This window comes from Triturus cristatus, chromosome 2_2 (assembly GCF_964204655.1).
Source record: "Triturus cristatus chromosome 2_2, aTriCri1.1, whole genome shotgun sequence".
Taxonomy (NCBI): domain Eukaryota; kingdom Metazoa; phylum Chordata; class Amphibia; order Caudata; family Salamandridae; genus Triturus; species Triturus cristatus.
Genome location: NC_140582.1, coordinates 227,197,082 through 227,219,525, shown reverse-complemented (window position 1 = coordinate 227,219,525; position 22,444 = coordinate 227,197,082). Strand labels below are relative to the sequence as shown.

General features: G+C 43.9%; 1 protein-coding gene across 2 annotated transcripts in view; it reads right to left on the bottom strand.

Annotated features, from left to right (window-relative positions):
* Positions 1 to 22,444, bottom strand: part of ECPAS (Ecm29 proteasome adaptor and scaffold) — an 819,497-nt gene that overhangs the window by 445,752 nt on the left and 351,301 nt on the right. For both annotated transcript variants that reach the window (XM_085641278.1, XM_085641277.1), the window contains exons 25-28: positions 16,703 to 16,848; positions 7,715 to 7,769; positions 7,355 to 7,469; positions 2,718 to 2,786 (exon numbers count right to left, since the gene is read on the bottom strand). In XM_085641278.1, the coding sequence (XP_085497404.1) occupies positions 2,718 to 2,786; positions 7,355 to 7,469; positions 7,715 to 7,769; positions 16,703 to 16,848 (385 nt within the window). The remainder of the gene's footprint in view (positions 1 to 2,717; positions 2,787 to 7,354; positions 7,470 to 7,714; positions 7,770 to 16,702; positions 16,849 to 22,444) is intronic.

Here is a 22,444-nt window from a genome sequence, read left to right as displayed (position 1 = left end):
TTAAGGCAGTGCTCCACTCAAGTACCAGAGCCTCTCACTGGTACAGTGAACAATGCTGAATGGACATCAAGAACACTGCATACATTAACTTCCTCACACACTGTTTCTCTTCCTATGATTCTACAGCTCCCCCGGAATTTTAGGACCCGAGGACTATGAGTGAATTTGGGTAAGCAATAAAGAGGCTGAAGAAGAAAATCGCACCCAATCAAAGCCAGCCTTACTGAAGATATGTCTTTTTTTCTCCCAATGGATACTGTTTTCTCTGTAGATTCTCTAACTTTGAAAGATTCCTCATTGAATGCTAACAATCTGGATGCAGGGGACATGGATAAGTAAGAAGAAAAGCTATCAGACAAAATGCTGAACTACAGAAAATCAACATAAAGCTTCCACACTGACTTCTGCAGCAGGCATTTATCTTTTGCAAATGTGTTAAGGGAAGATCAAGTGGCTGTCAATATCTTTCAAGTGCATTCCTCATCAGAAATGCAGCACTGACAACGTTGCTCCTGGCAGAATGCGCTACTATTCTCCCAGGAATCCTCTTGGCAGTCTCATAGCACTCCCTGGTACATGAGAAGATCTACTGTTGAATCATCTATTTTGTTATAGTCACATCCGTGGCAGTACTTCCATACAATTCAAAAGCAGTGTGCACATCCGATGTGCATTGGATCACACAATATAATGGCTATAAGCCCCTATTACATTTACTTTGACCAAACCCTCTCCGCCTTACATGAAAGAGGCAGCAGGAAGTACACTGGCAATTGTATGACCTGGCAATGGTGAAATTCTGCTACCAGTGTAGGAAGAAAAGATGCATATTAACACCGTCTGGATAAGTAACCAAAACTCTTGAAATACTCGCAACCTGGAAATCTTGCAAAAATACAGCTAACTCGTCTCCTTCATCCCAGTATGCAAAACAGTTTACTTGGGCTGAATGAACAATAGTCATCCCAATGTAAAGCTATTACAATTTCTGTATTAGACTTTGACATGCAGATGGTACTATGGGCAAAGGAAAAGATTTAAATACTAAACGGTGCAGCATAACCTCGAAGTTAGTCTTTATCAGGCTCTCCTGTGTCCTATTCTTTCACTCGGGATTATTACATACTCCAATACTAGAGCCTCAGGCCAGTTCTCCACCACCTTATCAATAGGGAGTCTGTACAGGATTGCAGAGCTAGTGGAATCTTGAAGGCCAGATCTGCACTGTGTAGATTACGCATGATGGCGGGTGAGGAAGAGAACTGTAACTTAACTTGGAACAGAACTGAGAGGATCTCAAAAGTGGGCTGGTCACAATGCTCCATGGAAGGAGCCAACTGTTGTAAGGTTGACAGCTTCCCGTCCAGCTGCTTCTGGTGCCCAAAAGTACCTCAAAACATGAGTCTGCACTCCCTCATTGTTACATCCTTGTCCGAAGACCCTGGAATTTGATCTCAATCTTTGACCACTAATAGTTTTCATTGGCATTCCCACTGAAGAATTGTGTGTGGGACTATCAGTCCTTTAAGCGGAGATACAATTATCCGAAGAAGAAGAATTTTCATTTCACAATAACACTGGTGCCCTTCAAGGTTACACTAAGCAAGCCTTGCAATGTACACGGTTTTGTTGAACCCCAAAGCACAGTGGTCCCCACAGTCTTTTTTAAACCTCATCTTCTTGTATTCGCTGCAACTTTTAATACTTGAAGGCCTTTTGCTCCCTTGCAATCTCTGTTCAACACCATCTTAAGTACTCTGGGCAGTTTATTGATGTGTGCATGTTTTTCAGCTAAAATAAATGAAAACAAATACATCTTGAAATAGAAAAATAAAAATGGCTATCTGTTGTAGAGGTCTGCAACACTTGGATGCAGAAACGAGAAGTGGAAGACTCAGGCGAGACTGTATGTAACAGGAAATGGGGACATGCAGTCGGTGCTGTGTAATTCTAGTTCTAAGCCACTGACCATAAGTGGCATCTGTGCAAAAAGCTTTAGGGCCCCAGTCTACAGCTGCATATGTCCAAGATAAAGATCTGCAGGGTACATAGTTTCAATCAGCAGTAGGTTTTGAGTTGTGCATTGATTTACATGAGGTTGTAACTGTTCTCAAATATGTGAAGTCTGGAAAAGTAGTGGTCGAAGACTCAGTCATCAGCTGATCTACTTAGTTTGTACCGTTGGCCACGAGACTTGCATGCATCTAATGGACGAAAACATAGCCCAAGTGAAACAAATGGTTTAAAGAAATGTGTAGCTGAGGCATCAACCCCTTGCTAAATTATGTTTTATCAGATCTTATAACGAAAACTATGTTAGAACAATTAATAGCTAATGGCGAATACTAGTATTCAGCTAGGTAACTACCAAAATGCAACCCAACCTGTTGAAAAGTAAATTTCACGTGTTTTGAGTTTTACTTGGCTAAGGACCAGGATCAAAGCAGATTCAAATTAGACATAGAAGCTGTTCTCTAGAACTCAAAAGAATGTTTGTTTTTTCTATTCAGGCTTCCAGTGAAAAGTTCGTAGGTATACTTTTGAATCAATACCTCACTTCTTTCACAGGAGCACCAACTGCACTCAGTACACGACTATCACAGTTGTTCCGCAATAAACAATAACAATCTCTAACAGAATGTAAATTACAGTATTTACCTATAGCTGCATGTGCAGCTCATTTAAAAAAAAAAAAAAATACACAGAAAGAAACTTACCCATCGGGCGTTTTGCCAAGTGAGCCTCCCTGGAACACCTCAGTTTCTCCTGAAACTTCATGTCTGGCTCTGGAAAAGATGCCTGCCATTAGCACTTCCAACATGGCACAGTTTGTAAAATGGGACTCATGCACTAACACAATATAATTATTATTAATAGGAAGCTCCTTTACTTAAAGTGTAATTTCAGTTTCTGCGTTATACTCTGTCACGTGTATCATTTGGAGCAATTATTTTGAAGTCGATCACCCACTTGTAAGAGGAGTAGGGATAGGTGCACTTCCGCAACAGTAATTTGGATCTCCTCAAAGACACATTTAACCTCCGTACATTGTAATATGAAGTTTGTCTTTAATATGTAGTTTTAATAACCCTTAGCAGTATTTATGGTCATGGTGAGATCTTGACAAGAGCCAGAGGCTCTTGGCATCAGAGAAACTGTTTCAAACAAGGGCTTGTCTTCATGCAAAAGTCCGTATTCTAGGTAGCCTGAGTACATCAGGACAATGACACTTAAACCCAATATTTCAGTGTCTTCATCAGTGCTTTTCAATATCATGCAGGGCAGTAAATGTAGAGTATTTGAAAATTCAATTTAGTTAGTAATCCCAGTTCCAGAAGTTTAATCATAACCTGAGTGCAGATTTAAATGATTTTGGATCTAGAATTTCCAAGGACACTCTATAGGACGTCGAACAAGTATCCCTAAAAGTTCAAAAACACAAAATGAAAAGGCTAGGGCTAAAATGTGGCCCTTTTCCAAAAAAGATGCTGGGCCGGAGTCTCACTGCGATTTGCAGTACATTTTGTAGCACTACAAAACGCACTTCAAAATGTTATTCACAAGCCTCCTGTGGAGTTTTAGGTCTTGGCACTCCCTATACTTATGTGTGTGAAGTTCTCCGTCCTGACTGCGGATTCTACAGGTGCAGAGAACACCACACACGAGTGCGAAGACATACAATTCTGCATGTAGTTTGTTAATTCCGAGAAACTGGTAAACTTACTTCAAAGTTAGTTTACCTTTGAAAATCATGTCCACTGTGCATAAGATAAATGCATCATTGTTTTAAAGCAGCAAACATAACACGTGAAAAGTGTCTCTAAAAATAATTGTGAATTGGAATTATAAACAGTGTCTCAAGGAGGTAAGGGCTTGTTTTCCACGATCTAAAATATGACAGTTAAATGTAGTAGTATGAAAAACCATCAAAAGCTGAAACAAGTTTGGCAATACTATGTTCTGTTTTTGACAAAAGGATGGCACCATTGCCTATAAGAGAACTGGTGTTAGGTGGGCTACCAACATAGGTACATAAACTTGTTAATTCTGTAGACAGACATCTAAACAATGGTTATATTCAATAGAATCAATGCTAATGTGCAGCCGTCTCGGACACCATCAACTATCTGAATACTATCCGTAAACTCTTCACTCACATTGAAAACGGATCCCTGCAGATGGTCAGGGGGAAACCAACTACTTCAATAAGGTGTGCAGGTGATAGCATAGCCATAAACTTGTGCTGGTCCACTTCATCAAATGATCAGATAAAGTGTGATTTGGCCACAACTAAATCTAAGGCCTGATCAACTGTGCTCAAGGCAGCAGGCAATCTGCCGTCGCTGGACTTAACATTCTTTTCTTTTATCCACCAAATTATCAAAGATCTCAACTATTGAAGCAAGGAGTAAAAATTAGCAGTAACTTTGCTGGTCAGTCTATCCTACATTTTTGTAAACTGCAACAACTGAAAACATCTGCCATAAATGTAGTCTCTGCCTATGATAAAGCCAGCTTTAAAAAAAACAGCATTATATAAAGATTTTCACAAAGTAGTTACGGGCTTCAAAATTGCCTGGGCTCCGACTGGTCCAAGGGGTTTTCCTACAGTAAGATAGCTTATCGCAAGAAGGATCCCCTACAAGGTCAATGATTACGGTAAATGTAGCTTATCTAGAGTAAATGTAATCAGAATTTCAAAAATGTTTTAAGATTTAAGACTCCCCTGGAGATACAGGATTGTATCGTGAACAACCATGGTACAAATAAGTATCACAACAGCAATTAATTCCCAGACTTGGACCCTTAATTCTACAGTCTTAGGCAGCGCAGCTTAGGGACAAGGCCTGCGAGCTGAATAAGGACTGGGCACTTCAGGAGGCTATAACCTCTACAGCGAACATTTAATTAACTTACGTTTACAGTACTGGACAAGACTCATGCTAACTGCTGGTTTATTTATATATGTGATGAATAAATGCAAATTTTCATCATTTTTGTAATTCGATACAGAAACAAATAGGAGCGGGATTAGGAGCGCCCTGTGAGAGAGACCCAAAACTAAGGCACAACAAAAGTGGCAGGCTTTCTTACTCCGCTACCACTCAACTGGTTTTCAGTAACTCCTGTGCACAGGACGATTGCCCGCACTATCGCCTGCTCCTGGGGGACCTAGCTTTCCCCACACAGCACCCCACTTCATAGTTTGGTTGGCCAGATTTCCACATCCAAAGTCAACCCTGGTGCATTCCCTACCACACCACCGGATAGGGAATCCAAGAGGCTGGAAGCCTTTGGCAAGATAATGATCTCTTCCACCAGCCTTTCACTGCCATTGGTGAAGACGCGCGTCTCTTGGGCCATTATACACACTCAGTTTCAGACTTGGTTGCGCAAGTGCTGCTCATGCTCTCAGGGGAGGCCTGAGCCATTCTTAGCCAGGTTATTGACCATGGCACAGATGCAGCAAAGTTCACCATACTCTGGTGAGTGGATATGACCAACTCGCAAGGCGGAGAGATTGTTTTGTCAGTGGCACTCTGTCACCATGGCTGGCTGAGGTCTACTGGCTTTTTCGGGGAATGTCCACACATTCCTTATGACATGCCCTTCGATGTCACTTACCTTTTTGGTGATAAGGCAGATTTGGCGCTTGAGTGCTTTAAAGACAGTGGGGCCACTGCCCATTCGCTGGGACACAGCCCACGCCAGCTCCACTGTGCTTTTCGCCCCTTCCGTGGCTACAATAGGGGCTACCAACTGCATCCTCGTCTGCCCAACCTCCACGACCAACAGGCTGGCTGGCTACACAAAATGGTGGCCAGTGGCAATCCAGTGGGGGCACCTGCCAAACCTGTGGGGCCCAAAGGTGACCAGATGGTTCATCCCAGCCCAGCCCAAATAGGAGGTGCATGGCGTCAAACTTTTAACCGGGCAGGGTGACTCCGGCTCTGGGAAATTCTGGGAGGCGTGGCTCTCAGGCTGCATGACTGATGAGGGGAGCGGGTCTAGATCTGTGGCATCATTTCTGCGCCTTGCTTTAAAACTTGGACCAGATCGGCAAAGTCTAAGAGCACTTCAACTTCTTAGACTTCTTGGATTGTTTTTGCGACTTACCAGATAATGACTTTGAGCTTGATGACGAGCGGCAGGAACATTTAGTGGACGTCAAGTAAATGGTCCTGCACTCATAGTGAATGGGTTTCCACACCACTACCGTCCTAAAGTAATCACTGAGGAAAAATGCAATGGCAAAACCAGTGGGTATAGCCTCTGTTAACCTACTGGTTTTGTCAGTGTTTTTTTCTATAGACATGTTGCATAGCAGTACAAGTTGCTGTGCCATGTGGCTTAAAGTTTTTTTTAAAAGAGCTATGACACCAGTGTTGGCCTGGTCATAGCTCTTTTTTTTCTTTTAAAACATGTTGCACAGCAGCTCATGCTGTGGGGCATTGTGTGTAAAAACAGCACAGTGGGAGTTAAATGGACGGTGGGGGAGGGGAGACCGTACAGTACTACGCACTCTTATAGACTGCTTACAAAAAGTTTAAAAAAACATACCTTCAGGAGAGCGAGGCCAGTGGAAGAACAGTGGCCCCCAACACAAAGCTGTGCTGTGTCCATGCTCCACAGCATTGGCAGAAACCCAAAGGAGACTGCAGGAGGAGGTGAGCATCTGGCAGGTGGAGTGACCAGTATGAAGCAAAGAAACAAAAGTGCAATGGATGCCAACCAATGGTAAGCATTGGTGAGCAATGGGTGGGCCTAAGCCCATTTTAAGGCTTTTTTGTGTTTTTTAACAATAGCTTTCGATGACAGAACATGCATGGTATAGGCGAAACCTAAAAATATTCCCTGTTTGCTGCACATGGCTTTTTATTAGCTGTTTACTATAGTGCAGAAATGTGGAATATGTGAAGACTCGAAGTCTCATTGGCCTATGCACACAGTGACATTAGACGAAACCGAAATTTATTCTGGGTGAAGTAGAGGACACTAATATTTCCATCCATAAGTGACAACACTGTGAAAAACCTTGGTAGTGAAACTGCACTTTATTTTGGGTGGAGTAGAGGACGCTATTATTTCCATCCGTAAGTGACAGCACTGTGACAGGCCTTGGTAGTTTACTGGAATGCTGCTTTCCAGCGCAGTTGTAAATGAATGTTCCAAAAGTAAATTTTCTGTATGCTGAATTTCCTTTTTTTTTTTTAAACAAATTTCCAAAAGGCACTTCTTAAAAAAACGATCAAGAGTTTCATATTAAAGCACATCTGCACAAAATGTGAGAACTTAGCTATACATTGCAATAAGGAAGAAAACAATGACAGGCAAAGATGAAGGCTCAATGTACCTTTTTCCAGTCATGAGTGTTTCAACAAGCGTGGACACCAGTTCCTGCTGATCTTGTTCATTGCCCAGTTCGTATACCAGCCCAAGACCTTTGGATGCAACATCTTGGCTGAGCTCTATAAATGCATGAATTGTAATAAACTATCCACTCTTTTAAATAGGCAAGTTATTTCAAATAAACGGACATTAGAGCTGTTCATTATTCTGGGTTACATAGTTCAACAATTTACATATTTTAACTTTAAAAAAGTACTGCAGAAGAAAATTCTTTGTGGGTTTTACACATTTCCCCTTGAATAAATGCAACACAGTATTATCATTCACAAAGATATTAGTTGGAAGATAATGATGTGCTCCTTACCGTCATTATCCGAAAGGACTGAAACAAAAGCACTCTGGATCTCCTTGAGATGAGACTAGATAGAAACAAATAAGAGCAAACCACTATTGACTGACCGAATTGCAATATACACATTTCTTTAAAAAATATCATTTCACTATGGGACAGGGTTGGCATGAGCAAAACAGAATTAGAAAAAATTAAGAAAGGTCACACTGCTATACCAGAGGTGAAATATTGTGCTTCTATATCACATTTCTACATTGGAGGTGGAATATTGTGCTTCATATGGAAAGAGGAACAACTTGCGGCATGATGTTGGTAGTGGAGTAAATGAAGCATGGGTCTATTTTGCGTTTTAAGGAGCAGAAATGACTTTTGGACATAATTCCGCAAACACACAGACCTCACTGAGGGAAAACAAATTAAAATGCTTAGACGAAGCACTCATGAAATTGACAAAAGAACAGCAGCAGTGTTCATCACGGACACAATCAAGCTGAAACAATACCAAAAAGGTTTGGCTTTAAAAATGAATTTAGACAAACGTGCTTCAGCTGTCTCTCAAAAATATTACTGCAACAAAATTAATCGTTTTAAATTGAGAGATACCCACATAGTAGCACGCACCATTAATCCTGGGATATCACCAATCGATACTGTTGGTCTAATTTTGAACTACAGGCAAAAATTACCTCAGGAGGTAATACAAATTCTCAGGAGGTAATACAAACCATGGCCGAAGATACTTCAGAACTAAATTCCAATTTGTAGGTGTGACATTTACAGTAAAATTCAGTTTCTGGGCACTAAAAACAAATTGAGCGAAAGAGGCCTAAAACCTATGGCTGACCAATCTTCTTGGAGGCAGGGGTAGGTAATTCCTAGTGGCTGCCAAACAGGACATTTTGGTCAAGGTCAAAGACAACATGACTTCATGTTTATTTTGCCACTGGAGAAGTTGACTGGGGTACATGCAGCACAACACATATAGCTGCCTGCTCACAGGGTCTCAAAATTGTTGAGAGAAGCAGGATTGTCTGCTGCCTGTATAAGGTGTTCAAAATGATATCCATGAGCCATGAATGCAAAGCCTTACTGTATGGTCGAACATTACTAGCAAATATAGATTAAGCACAGATTAATTAATGACAGTGATTTTATTACAAAAATAACATGTACAGGTTTATAAAATATAACTATATGCAGCCAAATGCTCCTCCATTAAATGCAAATACACACAAGAATGGAAGCACGATTGGGGATTTTTTGCTGTCAAAATAAAAGGTCACTAAAATGTTTACAACTTGAAAAAACGGACAAAGATTACAGCTGGTTTTGCTGAATTATCCTACAAATGTTAAAGGCAATTTTAAATGCCTCTTTTCAACGGCATCAATTAAGTAAAACATGTTTGATGCATGCTAATACTACAAACTATTAGTAATGGAGAATCATTGCAATATCAAGTTCAAGATGTGAAAAAATAAAATATTATAAGCTCCATTGTTAAAAAAGTCTCACAAAAGTGCACCTGCAGGTCTATGATCTAACATATGTGCAGAATTTCGACTTTTGTAAAAAAAAAAAAAAAATGAGAAACGTTTACAGAAGGAGGCCTGGAAATTTGTAACTCTAGCTTGTCCAACAAATAACTCATGAGACTGATAGCTCTCAAAATGAACTGTTTAAACACGACAATATCCCCATTATTAGTGGAGTTACCAACTTGACAGACATATGTAGTGGGGATTGACCCCTACTACATAAGGGCATAGTCTCTAGATGGGAAAGTAAGGGGTATCCAAAGATCGTGGACTTCCTTAAATTTAGATGCATGGAAGGACTATCCCGAAGCTGAGTCCTCTATTAGGCATTTCAAAACAATGCTGCACTAGTCCTTCGATAAGATCTTTTCTGAGGGATCTAGACCATAGCAAATGTTGTACAAGTCCAGATCTGGCTGAAGATTTGATAGAAACAAGAACCCGGAGATCCTCTAGCTGTTGGGGTTCCATCCTCATACAAAAGAAGGCTAGTGATGTGTTTAAGAAGGCTCGAGATAAGTGGCAGTCTAAGGAAGATCTCCAAACACTGTTAGAGACCTGGAATCAGTGGCAGCTCATCCGCTAACGTGGAGAAGCGTGCCCCACTGCTTTGCAGCAGTGAAAGAAAAGGAAAAATAAAACTCCAGGTTATTATCATTTTATTTTTTCCTGCTGCCGTCAGCTTTGCGGGCGGGGCTGCTGTGAGGACAGAGGGGCAGGAAAGTAGTGGCTTGCCCACTCCAAGTGCCCATGACTGCTTGGCCGACCCTCTTGGGCCAGTCAAACAGTCATGCGCACTTTGCATGTTCTACAGCCAGGCTGCATTACAGCCTGAGTGGAGAACATGCCCAGGCCCCAAGCCCCTGTCTGAGCACCAAACCACAGTGTACTGACCAATCATAAGACTGCATTGCCGCCCTTGTGATTGGCTGGGGAACCAATCACAACGCTGCATTGCAATTGGCTCAGGGGAGCCTCAGCCTGGGTGCTTCCTGTTTCAACACTGGCCACGAGAGAAGACAGTGGGACGAGGGTGGAGAGGCGAAGGGGTTTTGTTTTTTTACACCAACTTGCCCTGCCACCCCCGATCGGTGCCGCTCCTGCTGGAATAAGATAAAGGAGTTTAATTTCCCTCAAATGAAGGGAGCAACTTTTCAACGAATGCAATTTTACACCACAAGGTGGCTACTCTATAGCAGCCCGGTTTTCCTTGCACAAGATTAACTCCTAGATACCAGAAAATTGTTTTAGGTGTTCAATGAAGAGGGAGGGAAACTGGACCTATATTATCTGGGGATGTTCTAAATTTAAGCAATTTTGGGTAGCAATTCAGAAATGGTGCTTTCACAAAGTAAAGATCGAACAATTAATAGATGCGCAAACAGCAATTTTGGGGCTCTCTCCCGACGTCAAAATAGAACCCTTGCAGAAAAGCAATTGTTTATTATTGTATAAATTGCAAGATCAATACTTCTTCAGAATTGACGTTCTGAAGTAATTCCAACTTTTCAACAGTGGGGATCAAAGATGCTAAAAACTTAAGGGGCTAGAACATCAATATGCCTTACGGTTTGGATCATAGAACAAATGTCAAAGTTTATTGGGGGGGGGGGGGCGTTGGGATAGTTGGGGGGGATAGAGGGAGGATTCATCCCGCTTCCTGGCTTGAAGTTTACAAGATCAATCAATTAATTTGAAAGTGGAGACACAATGCAACATAAGATCTTTTACTGTCATTATTATATTTGGTTTACGTTTGTGCTTTCAGAAATGTTATCATTAAGTATGGCTTTAATGTATAAATCGCTTGATGATTGTATGAACTCTTCCAATAAAAGTTGGTTAGTTCCTGCCAGGCATAGGCCTATCAAATATTTTTGAATTCCGGGCCCCTGCCCCCCTCCACCTTTTTTGTTTGTTTGATAAGGGGTCCCTTCCCAGTCCAGGAAGATTTTTAATCCTGCACTTGTAAGTAAATCGCCAACCTGTTGGGAAGCAGATGAACAGAAACTGGTGAATACCCTTAAACATGTAGGTTTGCGGGTGTGTACAAACTTAAGTTGTCCAGCCCTATAACTACTGCTTCCTGCCTCCTTTCAGCCCCAGTGAGTAGATTTACTCAAATAAAAAATTTCATGTTAGTAAATCCTTTTATGAGTGCGAAACCAACCTTACACATGTAAATAGTTTGAGAATTGGGCCCATAACAGCTTGGCTCTGATAAGACCTTGCGGAGTTCATCTAGCTGTAAAGTGGAAGTACCCAGTCATTGATATAGCATTTAGTATATGCTCACTATTGGGGTAAACAAGGGAAATGAAGGTCAGTGAGCTCAAAGTGCCCAAGAACTACACAATGTGGTCATGTGGAGAAGGTCAGACTTGGAGGGGTCTCTTTGATTGGTCACTGAGAAATCTGCGGTTAGAGTATCCACCAGAAAGCGTGTTACCAAAGGTAAGTAACTTGTTCTTCTGATGGATAATTCTAAACGCAGATTCCCAACCTCAGAATAGATACCAAAGTTGGAGGGTCTGTAGAATAGACCCAGACCAAAATGTCATACAGCACCAATCAGGCAACAAGGCCTTACCAGCAGACGAGCTTTGTGGACTTGTGCACCGACACCCACGTTGCACCCTGGTAGATGTCAAGGACAAGTATTCCGCAAGCCAAGGCTGTGGTAGCAGCCTTAACCCTGGTGGGATGGGTCATCGTCCCCTTCAGCGACTGCTTCTTGGCCAGTGTGAGGCAGCTCTTGATGCAGAGGACTATTCACCTCGACACTATCCTCTTCAGCACTGCCTTCCATTGCTTTGCCTGCGAGAACCCCACAAAAAACCTAATCTTCCACACATTGTCTCTTGGTACAATCAATGAAAAAGCTAAAAGCTTTTTGGGGGTTAATGCATTGAAGCATCTCCTCCTCTTTCAAGGGATGAGGGAAAGCAAAGAACATAGGCAGAGTGATAGATTTCCCAGTGTGAAAGGGAGTCATGACTTCAGGTAAGAATGCTGCCTGAGTCATCAGCACCAACTTGTACAGGAAAAGGATTACGGATGGTGCACCGAGAGGGTCTGGAGTTCACTCTCACAACAAGGTCATGTAATCATGATGAGAAAGTCTTATCCACCACAACACAAACATCATATTAAGGTCCCACTGTGGCAACACACATGTTTTTGGAGGGAACGGGTCTCAAACCTTACATAAATATTATGACAACTGATGATTTAAACAAACAGTTGGTCTGGTAAACGCATAAAGGCTGAAAGTACCGACAAATAACCTTTAATAGTGCCCACTGCAAGGCCTTGTTAGGCAAAAGTTAAAACAAACACAAGGATGTCCAACAGCTCTTCTTTTAGGGGGACAATCTTACGAGCACCACATTAAGTCAGAAGTTTGTTCCAGCGTTCGGCATAAATGAATTTTGTTGACGGGTGACAGGTCACAATGATGACAACCACCACTTCAGTTGGCAGATCAAACTCAGTAAGTTGCCACACCTCATTCTCCATGCATGTAGATTATGCAGATTTGGGTAGAAGACTCTGGCCTGTTACTGCAACAGAAGACCCTCCAAAAGTGGTAGCCTGACTATTATTAATTCCCTGACGTTCCAGGTGCCATTCTCTCTTGGCCCAACCCAGACCCACTAGGAAGATTTGGGCCCAGTCGTTCTTGATCTTTTTCAGAACCAGAGACAGGAGAGGTAGGGGCGTGAAAGTGTACAGAGTTCCATGTTCCTTTTCAGCCACAATGCATCTCCTAATGAGTGTACTTACATAAACTCCAACGTGTAAAACGTTCAACATTGCATGATTTCAACAGTGGCATACAGATCTTGCCCTGATTCTCCCCACTGTTGGAACATCCTGCATAACCATGGGATACAGGTGTCATTTGTAATCCATTAGGTGCCGCCTTCTAAACTCATCTGCTCTCAGAAGCGCACCCAAGCATGTTGGGGAAGCACAACTCTCCAAAGATAATTAGTAGCATCTAGATCAGCACAAATCCTATAAATTGCCCCATCTTGTCCATCATGGATTATCTGAGCCAGGAAGGCCTACGGGCTTGAGGGACAGCCAGCAAGATCTCAATGGCATATCCCACAGGGCATGCATGTAGTGACCCAATAGGCAGATGACATTAACCAACAGCAATACTAGACACGAAGAGGAAAACATACTAGCAAAAGATTAAATCCTCTTGGACTCCATATCCGGAGGAACCGAGGGGAATGAACTGGAATTCACTGACTGAAGCATGAATCACAAAGCCCTCTGAAGTAGATTGTTTAGTAAGAAAATTAGGATCAGCAGGAGTCAGTTTGTGATGCTTGGCCATGTGTCTATTCACCGGTGGACAAGAACATGGATCGGACCAGTGGCCATCAAGGTACTGGTAAGGCCATTGTTAAAACTGAGCTAAGGCTCACACCTGGCTAGCCCAGGCTGTAAACCTTCTGAAAGGATGTTCATTTTGGTCTCGAATTAGAGCAACAGTAAACCAAGGACCTCAGCGGCCAGTTGGAACACCACTGCAAAGGAGACACTTTTTTCCGCTGGTGGTCACAGAGGTCAAATCCTACCTTATAGAAGTGTCAATCCCACTGGCCTCTATACAGTCATGTAAAACGTGTCATCTGTGTAATGAGAGAAAGAGACATCATCATCATTACCATCGTGAGTTGTCTCATGGTCAGAGAGAGTCAAAAAGATAGTTGTGCCTCTACTGGCGTGTCTGCCCTGGTAGAGGGTCAGGCTGTATGACTAATGGTTGTGCTTTTGTAATCTTGAAGCACAATATCGAGTGAGATCAAGCATGATCTGTATCTAACATCATAATAAGCACTGGATTCTCTTTCAGCAACGGTGGTATCAGTACCAGCATTAACAAAGAAGGGCCTAGCACAGGTCTTGGGGCCAGAATGGAAGCACGTAGTCAGATGGCGCAAAGAATGTATTCGCTTGCAGTAACCCAATCCCTGTGAATCCTTGGGGCAAACGTGAGTGGGCAAAGGGAGCTGGAAGCAAGCCAGAAATCTAGAGCATGGCATCCATAAACAACCATCTGCTGTGGCTTTGCTAATGAAGCAAAAGGGATGACGGACGGAGTGTTGAACATTGCAAGCACTCACCCCTAGTCAACTGATCTGAGTTTAATCCATCATCATTCTTTAGCTCACTCCGCCACCCCAGTTCAGACATGGCCATATGCAAATCAGTCTGACCCTGTGCCTCATGGGAACAGTCCAGCCCGAACTGCCAAACCATGTCTTCCCTGGACTGGAAACAAGCATCCTGGGACCGGTTTCTGGCTAATCAGCCATCATCAGCCAGGCTAGCTTGATTCCAGTGGCACAGTGAGCCCAGGACCCACGTCTGGGCATACCTGGCGCACTTAGGGCGAGAAACCAAAAGACACACAATTGGCAGATATCTGGGTCCAAACTGAGGTCTCATTGTGTAGAGAATAACAATGGATTGTGTTAGGGCCCGAGTGATTACCAGTGGCTGAGATTAATTCAAGCATTCCTTCCATCAATGTTTTGAATGCTTTTAGAAAGTTGGCAATTTCTTACTTTAACTATTCTGTGCCTCTGCCCGTCTCTGAATTCACATCTGGCGTGGGTGACAGCTGGTCTTAGTGCATTCCCTCCAGAGAGCCACACACAAAGGGAGCTTAGGTGTGCCTGATGGCCATCCTCATCCTGATGGGTCATTAACATCCTGATAGATCATCCTGGGCAGGATGGGAGGGAGGAGTGGACACTTGCACCTGAATGGGCTGTGCGTGTCCCCACATAAGAGGCTGCATACCCCCCTGTAGGGAGTCTGGAACCAGGGCATGGACTTTGTGCACTTCAAAGACCTCTCTTTGAAGTCTCCACCACTTCAAAACACACAATATGATGGACGGAATGTTGCACATTGGCAAAACATTCACCCCCAGTCACAGATCTGGGTTTAATCCATTGTTATTTTGCTCCCCACGCCACCCCAGTTCAGACATGGCCATTTGCAAATCAGTCTTGACCCTGTGCCACATGGGAACAGTCCAGCCCAAACTGCCAAGCGACGTCTTCCCTGGACCAGAATCAAGCATCCTAGGACCGGTTTCGGGGTTTCACCCCTCTTCAGCCAGGATAGCTTGACTCCAGTGGCGTAGTGAGCACGGGACCCACGTCTGGGCATACCCTTTCCACATAGGGCGAACAGCAAAACACACAAGATGATGGACGGAATGTTGTACATTGGCAAAACATTCACCCCCAGTCACAGATCTGGGTTTAATCCATCGTAGTACTCACTAAGGACCTCTCGTGCTTGTGCCTGTTGGGCACGACTTGCACTTCTACTTGCCAGCCGCATAACTCCCAAGCCTCTATTTTGTGAGGCCGAACTCAATGCAACCCAGTTGGAGTGACCACGCATAACCTATAAAAACGCAAGTGTTCTCCCAACACTCAGAACTATAAAACACGGATTTGTTTGAACGTTCATACGCTCATAACCTAAGAAAGGCTTATTTTTTCCTGCATTTGAAAACTTTCATACCATGCAAAGTATTCACTGTATTTTTATCATTTTGGTCTCATTTTAATCAGAAAAAAAGCTCTATTTGTCTAAACCCTGTGTGGAGTATTTTTGTGGTGCATTCATTGTGTTACTGTGTGTGTAAGTTACACAAATACTTTACCATTTTGATAAGCCGAACTGCTCTGTGCCAAGCAACCAGAGGATGAACACAGGTTATCTCAGTTGTGTAGCTAGCTTACCCAGACTAGTGCAGTACTTTCTGCCTGGCCGGGGTGCATATCTCAGCCAACCAGGAACCCCATTTCTAACACAAGCTATATCAATGTTTAAAGAATAAAAAAAATAAGCCTATATAAATCATGCATATTAAACACAACCCCTGGCACCACTACATATACAAATCAGCTCAAAGGAATGCAGTGGGCTAATACTGTAGTGGGTCATATTCATAGCTTATGATACCACAAATTATATATATTCTCAGACATCCTTCAACAATATATTAGACAACTCCTAATTCACTCACACAGACAGCACAGCTCTGACATACTGTTAGTTAAGTATTTACCACCTCAACAACACTCTCATTCGTTTTCGCCTCCAATCATAAGCCAGTTGTGTCCCGGTCCATCACCCTAGCTTTTCTTAAGCCTCATCAATAAGACACACACAAAAACATGGTCACTAAACAGGGTGAAACCCAATGTAAAAACTTAACTCTAGCCATTTATTGGGCTTCACACTGCAACAAAGAGATAGCTACGCTCTTATCAGGGACATCTACAGTTAGGTGTTCTGCATCCTAATCTAGCACCTGGGATGGTTGCTAAAAAATCTCTAAGGAAACAGAACCCATAAGAAATATTTATCCACCACATTCAACCAAAAATTGTACATTACCAAGACAAAAGGTTACCTTGATTTCTTTATGTGTGCTGAGCCGCTTCACAAATGATAGAAGCCAGATGCAAGCAGCTTGCCTAACATGTGGGTTGGTACTGACAATCTGTTTATGCAGGACTATATCCAGGACCCATGGCACCACATCATTCACCTTCATATCTAGTAGAGTAAAAAAACAAAAGGCAATATATCATCTCAATAACTGAGATAAACAAAGCAACGCAGAATGGCAGATCTTTTCTCCCTGGAATTAGCTCATGTCACATTTAATGTCTTTAATTTATTACATAACTTTTCCATCTCTAGCATCAGAAAACACAAATACAAGATGGAATATTGATGGTATCATTCAATCTCACATATTACCCCAACATTCAACATCCATGGAATAACCCTTAAGACCCAAGATGTGTGAGGCCAAACCTATACATTTTTGAAGAAGGCAAGTACTTTCAACATTCATTCTGTTCAGAATTAACTTTATTCCCTCACCTCTAAGACACTCATGACTAGGGAGGAGATGTGGCCTAACGGCTAAAGCTGCCTACTTTGGAACAAGCTTAGAGTCCCAGAGTCAGCTCAATATCCTGTGAATTTGGGAAAATAACTTCATATTTAATCTCCATGCTTCCTATTTAAAAAAAAAAGAAGAATCTGAACTTGTGTTCTATGTAATATAATCTGTTGCCCATGTAAAGTGCTCTAATGACTCCGGGCAACATTTATGTTATTTAAAACTGTAAAATAATAAGAAAATCTAAACAAAAACTCAAATATTGACCTTGTTGCAAAAGGACTACTTTTTGCAAAGTCAAACCTCTGATAAGTGGGTACATGGTGACCAGGTAAAAGAAAATAAAGCTGGTAAACCGAGTAGTGAATTGTCTGAAACTGTAAAAAAAGAGAATCAAATGAACAAGGTGCTTACCTTTCTTAACGCTCTTTATGGTGGATACTCGGACCACAGATTCCTCACATTAGAATATTCCCCAGACAGAATCCGGAAACGCTTTTCAATAGTGCTCCTGCACGCCGCTAGGTGGAGCTCTATGCTGGTGCTGCACCACCTTGGAAGTGATGGAGTGGAGACACAAATAAGCGCCAATCCTTCACCCTCATGTCAATTTCTTTTCTCACCTTCTACACTGTCAGATGCGTAACTGAATAACTGCAGGAACCAGTGAGCTGATCTCTAACTTGGGACCTTTTTGGTTGTGAAAAAGGGACCACTTCACAGAACAGGGAGGTTACCAATGGTAAGACATGTTTCTTCTGATGGATCCTTCCAACCGTAGATGCCTCACCTTAGAATAGACACCAAAGCAGAACCTCCTCAAGGTGGAGGCTCTATGGAGTGGAATCTGACCAGAATGTCCAGTTGCACGGAGCAGGTTAAGAGTTTGTCTCTCGAGACCTGTCCAAAAAGGGAACCATGCTTCATGAACATATCTACTGATGCACACGTCGCAGCCTAGAAGATGTCAAGGAAAGGCACTCCAAGTGGCAAATGAGTCATAGCAACCTTAGCACTGCTGAAATGGGGCCTCATACCGTTGATGGGACATTTCTTAGCAAATGCGAAGCGGATCTTGAACCAGAGGGCTATGCCCCTTGGCAGGGTCTTCTTCTGCACAGCCTTCTCTTTCTTCAGCCCAGAGAACACTACAAAAGCTGATAGTCCACATGGTGTCCCCTGGTATGATCAATTAAAAGGCTATTTCGGGGTCCTGATGATGGAGACTCTCCTCCTTATTTGAGGTGTGTTGGGGGCAAAGAACACAGGCATGCTGATGGATTGCCCAATGTGAAAAGGAGTAATACATTTTTGGTAAAAATGCTGTCCAAGGCCACATCACCAACATGTCTAGAAAAAAAGGAGGTTTAAGGCAGTTGCTCTGAAAGTGCCTGGAGTTCACTCACTCAACCAGCTGACATAATGGCGATGAGGAAGACAGTCTTTAAAGTCAGGAGATGCAGCCAGCAGCTACGCATCGGCTCGAAGGACTTGCATATGAGAAACATCAAGAGCAACTTATAGTTCCACTACAGCATCACAAACAGTTTTTGAGGGAACATGTGTGTCAAACCTCCAATAAATCTCATGCCAACAGCTAATTTAAGCAAGAGCGATTGGTCCGATAAAACGCTGAAAGACCCAACAAATGACTTTTAATACTGCCCACTGCAAAGCCTTGCTGGGCTGAACATAAAACAAACACAAAAATGCCCGACAGATTTGCTTGTAATGGGTCAATCTTGTGCACACCATACCAAGCCACAATTTTGTCCCAGCGTCTGGCAAAAAGGGACATTGTAAAAGGGTGCCTGGTGGCAATAACATCCACCACCTCAGGTGGCAGATTTAACTCCATCAGTTGCTGCAGTTCAATCTTCAAGCACAATGGTGCAGATTGTGCACATTCAGGTGGGGCACCCTGTCCTGTTACTGCAACACAAGACCCTCCCGCAGTGGTAGCCTAATCAAAGGATAGATGCTTAAGTCCAGAACTTCTGGGTAACTCATCTCCTGACTCATTCGGTAGCCACCAGGACGACCCAGTCATTATTGAACTTTGTCAGAACCCAAAACAGGAGAGACAGAAAGGCGTATAGGAGTCCTGTATTCAACTGGAGCAGTAATGCATCTCTTAATTGTGGAAAGCCCAAATGGCAACATGTTCAAGACTGCTCGTTCTAGGTGGTGGTAAAAAGATCTAGCCAGTGTTCTCCCCACTGTTGACAAATGCCCTGTGCCACCTCGGGATGCAGACTTAATCTGCTTGACTTATCCGCTCGGACATTCAGGAACCCTGCCAGATGGTTCACGACCAGGGAAATGCCCTGGCACTCCAACGAACTGTAGAAGCGCACAGCCTCCTGGTACAGGGCCAAGGACCAGTCTCCACTCTGCGGTTTTTGGCAATGCCTCATGGCAGTGGTGTTGTCTGTGAAAGTCTGCACCAGCCTCCCATTGATGGATGGCAGGAAGGTCTTCTCAGCCACACAAATCGAATGCCATTTTGACAAATTGAAGTGGAGCTCAGGTTCTGTTGGAGACCAAAGTCCTTTGTTTTCCACCTCCCCCAGATGGCATTCCCAGTCCAGAAGGGATGTGTCCGTTACCACCATTAGTTCTAGGTGGTGGGGAAAGGAGAAGGGCCTGCCACTGGATCAATTTAGTTTGATTAGCCACCACTGCAGGTCATGAGCTGTCTTCTTAAAAAATCTAGATGACATACATCAGATGTTCTTGATGGTGGGACCACTGGTACTCCAGATTTGATTGCAGAGCCTGCATGTGCCACCTGGCGTAGCTGACAAGGATGTTGCAGGAGTGTAGCAAAGTAGGACCTACTTCTTATGGTTGCCCCCACTTTTTGCTTGATGTTACACTGTTTTGACTAGTCTGACTGGGATCCTGCTTATCAGGACCCCAGTCTATCTGCTTTCTCCCTAAAATGTTATCTCATGTACTTAGGTACACTACAGATTGGATACAGGGATACCCTTGTCAGTATATGGTACACATGTACCCAGGGCATAGGTACCGCAGAGGCCGCCCATGGGCTGAAGCATGTATTATGCAACCCATGAGAAGCCATGCAAAATGGAACTACAGGCCTGCCATTGCAGCCTGTGTAAGACGATGCATGCAACACTTACTTTAGATATAGGTTTACTATATCTATAGGTCACTACATTTAAACCTTATAAGTCACCCCTATAGCAGGCCTTGACAATCCTGAAGGCAGGGTGCTGAGTTTTCATGAGAGGGTGCCCCAGCACGAGCAGAGCCACTCTGCAGCCTTCAAAGACCATTCTCCCGGGTTGTCGGTGACGCAGCCAGACATATAGGTAGAGGTGCATTATATGCTCACTTAAAATGTCACCTCGAAATAAGGCTGCAACAAAACATGTAGTGTTTGGTATTAAACACCTTGGAATCATACCTCCACACCGGTAACCGGAGTGGGAGGTATGATTTCATCCTTCTGAAGCAAGTTTCGTGGGGTCACTTGTCTTAACAGTACCAGCCTTCACGACCCAGGCAGCACAAAATGGTTGCTGCTGACTAGAGACATTTCTGCCCTCCAGCTGCTGAGCCAAGCTCGAGCAGGGGAAGGCAGGACAATAGACATTCTGTCACAGGGATGTGTGACCACCTCCCAGACAGGTTTTCGTGTATTGGGGCTGGGTGGGTGCACTTCCAAAGTGCCGGAAAGTCTGCATCTGGGGCACACTTGGTGTCCCTGTGCATAGCCCAGTTCAAACCAGTCCTGGGAGCCGTAGGCACCTGCTCTGGCGCGAAACTGGACAAAGGACATGGGAGTATTCTACCCACTGTCCTGACCCTCTCCTGAATCTGTCTAACTCTCTCCCGTGGGTACAAAAGGGCCTACCTGGCCTTAGGACCCTAGATTAGACGTGGACAAGATTCTGAACAAGAAACCACTGAACTTGAACTGTCTGGACACTCTGGACTTCGACTGGGCCCGACTTAGTCTCCCTCTCCGTCCAAAGCATTATCTGAGCCCGTGCACCATACAAGCTCCATGCAAGACATGGAGAGCATCAAGGACATCCAAAGTATCTCCCTTAGGGTGAAGTAGTCACTACCCTGCATTCGCAGGCACCGTAACGCAACTGACCGGTCTGCTGATCCTGAGCTCCTGCGGACTCTGAAGGCTCCAGCAACAGGGTGGGTTCCTACCTACCTTTAGGTCGAGCTGCCCTCTCATCAAGTTTGAGGCCAGTATCCCTCACGGGGACCACATAACCCGAACCCCTGTGCACAGTGTACGTTTGCAATTGCATATGCTTGTTGGCGTTCCCCAACTAAGTGCATTGGGCTATTGATAGCCCCAACCTCTGCGCACATTTCATACAAAGGACTTCGGCCTCCTCGCACTGTGCCCTGCAAGCTGTAACTTTGTGAAACTGCTAGAGGTCCCCTCGCGACTCCTGTGCCTTCGGCCTGTGGGTCCATTTCAAGGATTTTCTTGGGCTCCCCTGGTTGCTCCAGGCCTGCCCGGACTCCCCTTGCTGTGGTGAGTCTCCTGGTCCTTGCTGGGCCAGACTGTGGCCTTCCTCGACCTTCTTCGTGGGTTGCCGCTGCAAAGGCTTGTTGGTGCTCCAGCCGGACACTAATCTCTCAGCACTCGACATCCTTCGTGGGACAGCTCGTATCAGGCTCCTGGTCGTCTTCAACGTCTCCTGGTCCCCGTGGCTGCAGAGTCAAGGTCTCCATCTTTGCACCTTTAGCACCCGACATCGGTGGGCATTCGTCTACCGAGCCCCTGGTCACTCCTAAGTGACTCAGACTCTGTCCCCTCTGCTTTCAGGTTCCTTTCTTCAAGAATCTACCTGTGGGTTCCACCGGACACTTTTCTTCTTTCCAGCAGTGGTATTTCCTTGACGACTCCCATTGTGAACGACGGCGGTTTCCGACGCCACTTCGACCCTATGCACCCGGCTTCCCTGGGACAGGTAACTCTGGTACTTCGGTATCCACGGGTGGGGTGGCTCTCCAACCTTCTATGTTCCAAATGGTTTCTTCGTAATCCACTGGGAAGGGTCTTTAAACACTAAAATTGCAACCGCGACTCTACCATTGAATTGTACGTAGCACATGGTCGTGTTCTCACACTGCACCCATCCTCCGTAGGGTCCCTACTAACTCACCTTGGGTGGTTCCTTGGGGTCCCAGAGATTCTACAACCTCCAGACACTGTCTTGACTCAAGGCGTGGTTCTTA